Genomic DNA, 10,693 nt, shown 5'->3' on the forward strand with positions numbered 1-10,693 from the left:
CCTCTGGCACCGGCCCTCACCTGGGCACCGGCCCTCCCCTGGGCACCATCCCCTCCCCTGGGCACCATCCCCTCCTCTGGCACCGGCCCTCCCCTGGGCACCTCCCACCTCATGGCACCGGCCCTCCCCTGGGCACCATCACCTCTCACTGGGCACCAGGCCCTCCCTGGGCACCATCCCCTCCTCTGGGCACCATCCCCTCCTCTGGGCACCGCCCCCTCCCCTGGGCACCATCCCCTCCTCTGGGCACCGCCCCCTCCCCTGGGCACCGCCCCCTCCCCTGGGCACCATCCCCTCCTCTGGGCACCGGCTCTCACCTGGGCACCGTCCCCTCCCCTGGGCACCGTCCCCTCCCCTGGGCACCGGCCCTCCCCTGGGCACCATCCCCTCCCCTGGGCACCATCCCCTCACCTGGGCACCATCCCCTCCTCTGGGCACCACCCCCTCCCCTGGGCACCGGCCCTCCCCTGGGCACCATCCCCTCCCCTGGGCACCATCCCCTCCCCTGGGCACCGGCCCTCCCCTGGGCACCATCCCCTCCTCTGAGCACCATCCCCTCCCCTGGGCACCATCCCCTCCCCTGGGCACCATCCCCTCCCCTGGGCACCGGCCCTCACCTGGGCACCATCCCCTCCCCTGGGCACCATCCCCTCACCTGGGCACCGGCCCTCCCCTGGGCAACATCCCCTCCCCTGGGCACCGGCCCTCCCCTGGGCACCATCCCCTCCTCTGGGCACCATCCCCTCCCCTGGGCACCATCCCCTCCCCTGGGCACCATCCCCTCACCTGGGCACCGGCCCTCACCTGGGCACCATCCCCTCCCCTGGGCACCATCCCCTCCCCTGGCCACCGGCCCTCACCTGGGCACCATCCCCTCCCCTGGGCACCATCCCCTCCCCTGGGCACCGACCCTCCCCTGGGCACCGGCCCTCACCTGGGCACCATCCCCTCCCCTGGGCACCATCCCCTCCCCTGGGCACCGGCCCTCACCTGGGCACCATCCCCTCCCCTGGGCACCATCCCCTCCCCTGGGCACCGGCCCTCCCCTGGGCACCATCCCCTCCCCTGGGCACCGGCCCTCACCTGGGCACCATCCCCTCCCCTGGGCACCGGCCCTCACCTGGGCACCGGCCCTCCCCTGGGCACCGGCCCTCTCCTGGGCACCGGCCCTCCTCTGGGCACCATCCCCTCCTCTGGGCACCGGCCCTCACCTGGCCGTCAGTGCACTGAAACCTGTCCTTGTACGTCATGAAGACCAGGAAGGAGTTCACACCTGGAGGAGAGGCAGGAGAGGGTCATTCGCTCGGTTGTTGGGGGCAGAGTGATATCTGGGGGCCTCTGACCCCCCGTCCCCAGAGGGGTCAGCGTGGGGTGGCCCTCTCCCCATCGGGCACCCATCCCACATACACTCGCGACAAGCAGCGGTGGAGGACGGAGTCCGCCCAGACCCACCTTGCCTGCTCCTCACGCCCTTGGATGAGGGACCAACGGTTTCCCCAGCTGCAAGCACAGGTGCGACCCCTCACAAATCCCCCTCTGGGCCCCCACCCCTCTCTAACTTCATCTAACTTTTGTCCAATCCACTGTGAGACCCTCCTGTGGTTTTAGCTTCAGGACTTTCGATGAAAGAGCTTAACCCCGGACAACAGACTGGCCCATCAGCACCGGCGGTGAGAGCTCACTGAGGGTGCTGATGCCTTCATCTTCTAGAAGGGTCTTCATGGGCCTGGAAAATGCATGTTTTTTTTCCTCCACCCACGACCAAGAGACAAGGGAACTGCGGTGTCAGCTGTGACCACCACAACGAGGACCGTTACAGGATGTGTCCTGCTGACACGAGAGGCGGGGGACCAACCCCGTGGTCTGGGTCCTCTGGACGTGGCACAGACCCTCGAGGACTTGTCCAACTTTCCCCAAGCCCTGGCCACCTTCCCTGGGGTCAGAGGAATGACAGTCCAGCACGGCGGGGCCCAGGGGGGGGGGCCGGCCTGGCTGTCCCCCTCCCCGGACACCCTCTGCCCTGCCGGGGCCGCTCACCCTTGTCCTTGACCAGGGCCTCCAGCTCCTCCCTGATGCTCTCGTGCCAGCGGGGGACGTCCACATGCAGGGAGTAGTCGCAGCAGGCCCCGCCGTCCGCCTGCTCCCGCCACTGCTCGTAAGCCGCCAGCAGGCTCACACCCACGTCAGGGAACACGTGGTCCACTGTGGGGCCGGTCACCGGGAATGACCTCGGCTTCCGAGGAGGTCATGTTCCCAAGAGACCACCAACAGAGGAGAGGCTGACCCTGCTGTAAACCTGCCCATTGGTTCTGTCCAGAGAGGCATCGGCCCCGCCCTGATCAGAGGCAAAGTCTGGGTTTGGCCCACCTGGCTCCCCGATGCACACACCACAGCCCAAGAGCGTGAGTGGCAGCCATAGGCCTAAACCTCCAACCCAGGTGCAGGTCGTGCAGGAGGGTGCTGCTGTCCGTGGTGCTGGACCTGGAGGCCTGCCCAGAACCGCAGGCTTCCCTGGGCCTTGCCGACTGCACACACCATAATCAGTGCCACCCACCCCTGGGCAACATGGGTGTGCACGTGGCCACTGCACTGTTGTCCCCCCCACGCCAACCTCACGTCCAGGGTGCAAACCCTGCTCGCAGCCTCCCCTGGGTGAGGGAAAGGGCTCGGAGTGCGGGCGCAACAGCAAGCACGCCCACCCCAGGAATGCTGGGGGTTGCTGAGTCTCCTCCAGTGTTCCCCTCATGGGGCCCCTGTGGACCCTGTGGCCATGGGTGCCGGGCCCTCCCTGCAGGCCGCTCACAGCTCCAGCCTGGGCTGGCAGGTGGAGGAAGCAGATGGCACGGCAGAAGCCAGCCCGTGCCTGCAGTGTCTCCCTGTCCTCACGGCCACACCTCACAGCTTGTCTGATGCCCAGCACTGGCATGACCAGGTGACATCACCCACAAAGGTGTCCTGGCCGTCTAGGGCCATCAGCGACTGGCGTGGGCAATGGCCTGAAATGACCAGTCTTCTGAGTCAAAGCATTGTGGGATTTTTCACTTCATGGCTGAGTACATCAGACCAAGCCATGATTTTGACAATGGCTGTAGGTCTGTCACTTGCGAAGGAGCCCACAGGCCTCGGCACGGCCTTGCTCGGTGGCAGCAGTCACTGAGTAGTCCCCGAGCCAGGCACAGGCACCCCCGTGCACAAGCTTGTTTCCTCCTCCTGATGAGGAGAGCACGGCTTGTAAAAGCTGCTGTTCTGAGATCTGTACTTGGCATTCGAGGCCACACGAGGAGGGCTGGGCCTGGTGTCTGCCCCGGCTCCTCAGCTCACCGCACAAGCTGTCACACAGGGCTTCTCCTCCAAACTCAGGGTTTTATGAGGACAGCACATGGGCTGAAATCTGTCAGGACAGTGCCCACTCCTGGCCCAGAACCAGCTTAAAAGAACAGTAACTCTGCGGGTTGTTGACAGGACAAGAGTACGTTTTTGTCATCCTTTCTCTAAAAACACAGAGTTAACCCTTTCTGACATGAGCAGGAACTCGCTGCCACCCAACCTTCCAAGGCGCGAGGTTCAGGGGCAGACGCGTCTGACATTTCAGGTGACACAACCCCTTGCTTGTCCACAGCATCTGGGTTTTCCGAACCTGGTCCCTGGCCAGCTGCTGGCTTCCCAGGAAGTAATAGCTAACTGGGCCCACGTCCAGTTTCTCCCACGGAATCCCGGGAGCATCCCAGAGCCGGCCGCGGCAGGACGCTCCGCATGAGAAACGGGCGGGGCAAGGGCAGGCACTCCAGGGCCTTCCCCAGGGAAACGGGAAAATGAGGAACAACCCTACCATGCAAAACGCTTCCTGCCACACACACGCCTGGCCAGAGCACCGAGGTGGGGGACGGACACTGCCCCGACCTGAGGACACTCACATATCATAGTGGTCCCGCCCGCGAGGGCAGCCTTGGTGCCCTGGCAGAAGTCGTCGGCTGGGGTCATGCCCAGGACAGGCATCTGCAGCCTCGTGTGGACGTCAACTCCTCCCGGAAGGACCATCAGGCCGTGGGCATCGATGGTTCTGATGCCCCCAGGGACGATGAGGCTCTCTCCAATTTGTCTGAAAGCAACAAAGAGAGATGTCGCTGGTCAGCAAGAGCCCAGGTCAGAAAGTGAACAGACTCCCGGCAAGGCTGTGCATCTGGGAGGTGTGCGTTTGGGCTCCTGCCCTCAAAGAAGACGGCCACACGGCCAACGCTTGACTGGACTCCAGGAGGCTGTCAGGGAGCCAGACACCCTGTGAAGTGGCTCAAGAGAGCCGATGTGGAGGCTCTAGCCTGGCGCACGGCCCTTATGGGCCCCACTGAGGTGTCCACTGGCCCTTCACTGACCAGCGGCTGCAGATGCTTGACATGGACAAGCAGAGAAGCTGTCAGCGGTGGTCAGTAAGCTTTCATTCCGCACCTGCTATGAGCCCGAATCGGACTGAGGCTGTGATGTTGAGAGAAATGTGGATGCCACTGTCCTGTTTTCTGAGAGCTCACGACACCTGGCAAGATGCCGTTGCTCCAGTCCTGGGCTAGGGCCACCCACAGGGAATGAGTTCTCCAAAAGGAGAAAGCACGGACATGGTTTTCACAAAACGAGCATCCGAGCGAGGTGCAGCCAGGGTGGCACACTATGACCTGGGGGGGTGGTTGCTTTTGGCAGGAACTTACTTGATCAAGCCGTCTTCCACGTACAAGTCCGCGTAGAAGGACTGGTCATCGTTCACGACCTTCCCACCTTTGATCAGAAGGCGGTCACTCTATTGCAAACAAACAAAACATACGGATAAGCTTTCTCCAAACTGACTTACTCAACAACATCTTTGGTACACTGTCTCACTCTGGATTTACGAATGAAACACGTTCGGACACAATCTGCACACGTTTAAGACTTCCCATCAGAGAGGGTGGGACAGAGGCAGCTGCGGACGGAAGCAGCCCCCACTGTGACCCCCGCCACCTCCTACTCTACAGGGTCCCCCCACAGGCTCCTCACAGGCCCCCCACTGCTGACCAGCCTCCCCCTTCCCACCCCCCACTGGTCAGCAGTCTGTCTTCCCCTCAAAGGTACAAGGATGAACAGGGGAACTGAAGCCCACATTGGCGCGAGTGTGTGAGGAAACGGGCTATGTTTTGATCTTCAAGTTCAACATCTTACTTAACACACTCAGAGCAGGCAGAGGTGAGCAAAGTCCCACCACGTCGGCGCTGGCCTGGAAGGTCTGCCCTCCTCTTCCCACCGCAGCCCTCTCCCTCACCCACACTACTTCCTCAGAGAAATCGCATACAAGCTCAACAGAGCGTGACAAACACAAGAGGACAAAGAGGGTGACATGATGGATGATGGGGGAGAAGCCCTGGCTTCAGGGAAGGAGAAGGGCCTGCCTGAGGGGCTGGTGCCAGAGGCCACACAGCCCGCGCAAAGGCCCTGAGGCAGGACAGAGCTTGAGTTATAATATAAAACACAAGAGAAAACTGGGGGCTGGAGACTCCTGAGGGGAAGGATGAGAGGCTCAGGAACCAGCAGGTGAGACCCCTGGGTTGCCAGTGGGGGGACTTCAGCAGGGTTTAAGCCTAGTCTGACATGTTTTTGAAAGAGCACGTTGGCTCTGCACAGAACGTATAGCGTGGTGATTAAGGATGGAAACAGGACCACCACTTGGGTGCTTTCTGAGGTTGTCTGGGTGAGAGGAGGGGACTTGCCCAGGATTACGGGGCTGATGAGAGATGGACCCCAGAGAGGCTCCAGATGGAAAGGTTATGGGGGTGAAGGGCCAGGAAGGCAATGAATTGACCACAGGTGCTGGTGCTGGCTGGAGGCACCCCAAGAGGGTGAACAAAGCGTCAAGCAGCCAGCTCTCCGGGGATTCACCCACAGCACGGAGCTGTGGCACTGGGTGGTGGCTGGCCCAGTGCTGGGCAGCTATCAACCCTTCTGAGCACCTCTACAAACGTTGGGAGGAAGTGGGGTGTGTGTGATGCATCGGGGTGATGGTCTGACCTCGGGAAGGATGATGGACAGAGCAGGAGAGGTCTAGGCCTGCAGCTTCCCTCAAGGCTCCCTAAGACTCACGGTGGGGGGCACACTTCCTGGGAGTTCTGACCAGTGCCCACCCACAGGCCAGGCCAGGGCTCCAGTCAAGGCTGCTGGCACCTGTGCACCATGAGCCCAATGCCAAGAGAAGCAACACGCGGTGCAGTCAGTAAGCACTCTAGAGTCCGTGGAAATGGTGACTAATTCATTACTTATGAGCCTTATTGTGTTGTTTTCTGTTCTTGCTGACACCAAAGTGCTTGCTCCGAATTCTCAGGACCTCACGGAGTGATGGTAAATCCACCACCCTCCTCTCCAGAAGGGCAGCCAACCTACCCCAGCCAAAGCCACCCCCACCCCAGGCAGCCTGGAGCTAAGAATAAGTTCACATTTTATATTGGCTGAAAAACATCAAAAAGTATTTCATGCCTTGTACAAGTGATAGGAAGAGACTTGTGCTCCAGGTCCCTTGCTCGCCCCCCTTCTGCCCCCCCCCCCCAGTTTTCAGGAATGTGGACTCAGGCTCTGGGAACCTTCCAGGGTTTGAAACAGAGAGGGACATGCAGTGGGACGGGAGCGAGGCTCGGGGTGCGGATGGAAGTTCCCCTAAACTAGTGCCTCGCTCAGCCCTCAGCCCTCCCCCCCTCCTCCGCCTCCCCCAGCCAGCTGCTGGCGGGCATCTTGCAGCAGGAGGACCCCGTCCTGCGCGGATGAGAGGGACCCCTTTCTCCTCCGATATCTCAGTCAGTGAGCCGGCGACCCCGCAGATCCCACGGTCCTCCCACCGAGGCCCAGTCCAGAGTCAGGTCGGAAACCCCGCGGCCCCCGCCACTGTCCCGCTGGCGCCGAGGCGCGCGCCCGCCTCCCTCCCTCCCTCCCTCCCTCCGCGGGCTCAGGCGCCGGGAGAGGCGGCTTTGTCTCCGGGCAGCGAGGGCTGGACGTTCTGACCTCCGGCGCCAGTGCCTGTGGCAGCTAGGGGGTCTCTTTCCCCTGCGGGTTAGGGGCGCCCTCTGGGTAAAGAGCGAGCTCTTCCCCCGGGGTCTCCGAACGCCGGGTCCCTGGGAAGGTTCGAGCCGCGAGGGGCTCCGGCCTGAGCGGCCGGCGGAATCGCTTTGTCTGGGAGCAAGAGCGCCCGGCGCGGCGGCGCGGCCCGGGGGGCGGGCTGTTCAGGGAGCAGCCTCTCCGCGCCCCGAAGCCGGGCCGGTGGTGCCCACAAAGGGCCGCGCTCACCCGCCGACCCCGAGGCGGAGTCCGAGACCGGCTCTGCCGCCTCGTCGCCCGGCCACCGCGGGCAGAAGCCTCGGAGAGCAGGACCCGGCCCCTCGCCCTCCCCAGGCTCACAGGAGCCCCGGGAAGCCGGCAAGGCCCGGGACCTGTGCTCTCCGTTCCGTCATGGGGTCGCCGCGGCGCAGAAAGGGCCAGAGCCCAGGCAGGGGCTTGCGCGGGGCCTGGGCCTGGAGGGCAGGGGGTCTGGCGCGGAGCGGGAAGGTCCACAGCGGGGCTCGGAGCGCAAGCCCCGCCCGGGCGGTGGGCAGAGGGCGCAGGAAGGATGGGCCCGGGAGCGGGCTTACCGTGATCCGGGGGATGCTCTTCTTGCCTTGGAAGGACATTCTCCTCCGCGGGCGGGTTTGGCTCGAGGGGGCCGGGAGGGGGCCGCGCGAGAAGGGCGGGGGGACGCTCGGAGCCCGTGGTGGACGTCGGGGCGCGGGTGTCTAAGAGCGCGCGGGGACGTGCGCCTCGCGTTCCCGGCCCCGCCCCTGGCCAGGCCCCGCCCCCGGCCCGCGGCTGCTCTTTGCTTTCAAGCCCCGCCCCTGCCGAGCTCAGGTCCCTCCCTCCTGCCCCCAAGTCCCCTGCCCCAGGCCCCAGCACTGGCCCCAGGCCCGACCCACGCGGACCCACGAACTCGCCGGGTGCAGAAGGGGAGAGGTTTGCAGTCGGTGCTGACTCGTGCATGTGCGAAGTCTGCGCAGGGGAAGGAGGGTGGGAGAAGTCAGTGGATATCCTGCCAGGCCGCCCTAGGGCCAGCCGCCAATTCCCTGGCAACCTGAGACACCCACCCACGGCCTTGGGGATGGAACCGAATCTTAAGTTCAGGCCCAGGCGCCCCAGGAGCAGGGCTCCGTCTAAGAAGACATCTTCAGCCAAAGCCGAGCTCCTTCGAGGATAACCCTGGCTGGGATCCGGGCGCTGAGCTCCACTACCCTACATTGGCGGTGGAGACACCACCCAGTGAGGCTGCTCCACGTCTGGGGCACGAAGTTTGGGGGTAGGAGGAAGGAGACAAGCTGGAGACACACACAGAAAGATAGAGACAGCGAGACCAAGAGAGACACAGAGAAAGAGACAGCCATCCAGAGCCCAGGACGGAACAGAGACCCAGAACCAGGGCTCGAGAGGCCGAGACCCTGCACCAGGCTTGGGGGAGAGGAGGGTGCGAAACACAAAAGCGAGAAACCCCAGACCCTGACCAGATTATTCAGGTAGAAAGAGGCCTTGAGTCCTCATGTCCTCCAGAGGAGTTGGAGGGGTTGAGAAGGGGCCGCCTTCTGATGTGGGTGTGTGTAGTCTTGGGGAACCCGGGGTGTAACATCCTGGGCACAGGTCCCACCGCCCGAGGCCTCTGCCCTGCAGTCACTACCTGGTGCTCTCGCACACCTGCTGCGGCCTCCAGACCATCTTTCCCTGGCTCTCTGGGTCCCTCCGAGTCACCACGTGGCCTGCTGTAGGGCTCTCCGACCCGAGGTCCCCGGGCCCCGCCATCCAGCGATTCCAGCTGCAGCGTCTTGTTCTCAAAGGCGTCGTCCACGCAGAGGAAGAGCCCGCCAAGCTTGGGCCGGGACTGAGGGCTGCCGGCGCCCAGCGTCCCCAGACACACGGGCTCCTGCGGCCAGCACGCAGCCATGGCGGGAGCAGGGAAGGGGCGGCGGGACCCGGAGCCTCCTGCACAGGGTCTGGGCGCTGTGAGTGGACTGGGCAGACCTGGGTCTAGTGCTCTCCCCGCCCCTGCCCCCACCCCCCACCCCCCAGTCCGCCCCTAGTCGCGCGAGGCTGGTGAGGATTTGGCGCTGTCCACGCGTCGAGTGCTGAATGCGCTGGGCCAGCGAAGCGAGGTTGCTCGCCCCAGGCGCACGTGGATTCCCACCTCCCGCTCGATCCACTGGAAGGGCGAGCAAGGAGCAGGCACAGGAGAAATCACGGTCTACCGGAAACCCAGCCGCATTTCCGGGACCCGTGGGGGGATCCCACGCCAGGCAGGGAGGCCCTGACTCCAAATGTTTCCAAGTCAGTCGGGGGATGTGCTCGCTCGCGTGCTAGCTGCTCGCGTCGCTCTCAAAGCCGAGTTCAGGCTGTTGGAGAGAGAGGAGGCAGGGGACTCTCAGCCCGCCCAGAGTCACAGGGCAATGCTGTCACTCTGTGGAACCCTGCAGACTGGTTTTTAAAGAAAAGATGGTCCAGCCTTTGCATTCCGTTAGCACAGACAGCATTTCAGAGTGTTAAGTTCGGACAATGGGAGTCACCGGAGCCCTGGGCTGAGAACTCTGCAGAGCACAGCAGCTTGAGGAGCTAAATCAGCACTCTGGCATCCCTCCCGCTGCCTGGTGTCCCTGCCCCAAAAGGAGCAATGAAGCGTCCTTCACTCACCTGTGTGAGACGGGCCCAGTCCACTATGCAAACCTGCTGCCAAAGCTTCTCGTTCACCCCCAGAAATTCTTCCATTTCTCTAAAGTATTTGAATTTTCTCTCCTGGTTCTCACTGGATAAAGAGCTACAGAGAAGGTCTCCCCACCCCTACCCTCCCCAGACCGTCCTCAGCAGGTGCTGCCCTGAGCCTTTTTCCAGGTGATTTCCCCTGACTTAGGATGAGGCTGCAGGTGAGATGCCGGCTGTCCCTCCCCCATGGGCCAGACATCCAGGTGCCCTTCTTGGTGTGGAAAGGGGCCCTGCCGTGCAGAATGCACGCGGCATGCAGGGGCGGCTAAGGTAGCCAAATTTTAACACCCTGTGAGAACTTCAATGCTCTAAGATTTATAACAAGTTTTATTAAAACTGTACAATAAATTACAAATGAGTAAAAATTCTCTGATGAGATAGTGTAGGAATCACAATACAAAAATATGTAAAATTTTGTTGTTGGATCACCGTACAAAGCTACTTCCAGGCCTGCAAATACGGGTTAGCACTGGACAGATCACATGGTCAGAAGGCGTTACTGAGGAGTTTTTCAGGGGACGCAAGTACTGGCTGGCATGTTGCCGTTGATTTTGCATCAATGTACAATAAAGCTTTTAAAAAATATACAGTAAACAAATATATGATTTGATACATAGATTTACAGCTTGATTTCCTGAGCCTAGACATAAGTCCAGCACTGTGTTAAAACACACAACCCACCTTAAGGTTCCGATAATGGGGGTGACGGCAAGTTCAGGTTCATGGGATGGTGCCTCAGACCTGCTCCCGCTCCCCCTCCCTCCTGACCTCCAGGGTTGGTGCTCACCATGTAAGGCACATGGGGTCCTGAGGACCGGGGCTCCACGTGGGCAGAGCCCTGTCAGGAAGTGCCACTGCCCTTCCGTGGCTGTCCACCCAGGCCATGGAAACAAGATGCACACATCTGTGTCAGCGAGGAAGC

The 10,693-nt window shown here is 62.3% G+C and overlaps 1 protein-coding gene across 1 annotated transcript in view; it reads right to left on the reverse strand.

Annotated features, from left to right (window-relative positions):
• DPYSL4 (dihydropyrimidinase like 4) overlaps window positions 1-7,723 on the reverse strand; it is a 12,083-nt gene extending 4,360 nt beyond the window's left edge. Inside the window, exons 1-5 of the mRNA XM_066355560.1 lie at window positions 7,632-7,723; window positions 4,698-4,786; window positions 3,915-4,099; window positions 2,038-2,202; window positions 1,212-1,273 (exon numbers count right to left, since the gene is read on the reverse strand). Of these exons, the coding sequence (XP_066211657.1) occupies window positions 1,212-1,273; window positions 2,038-2,202; window positions 3,915-4,099; window positions 4,698-4,786; window positions 7,632-7,670 (540 nt within the window). The 5' untranslated portion in view covers window positions 7,671-7,723. The remainder of the gene's footprint in view (window positions 1-1,211; window positions 1,274-2,037; window positions 2,203-3,914; window positions 4,100-4,697; window positions 4,787-7,631) is intronic.
• Window positions 7,724-10,693: the final 2,970 nt, after the last annotated feature.

The sequence above is a fragment of the Saccopteryx leptura genome, chromosome 13, assembly GCF_036850995.1.
Source record: "Saccopteryx leptura isolate mSacLep1 chromosome 13, mSacLep1_pri_phased_curated, whole genome shotgun sequence".
NCBI classification, from domain to species: Eukaryota; Metazoa; Chordata; class Mammalia; order Chiroptera; family Emballonuridae; genus Saccopteryx; species Saccopteryx leptura.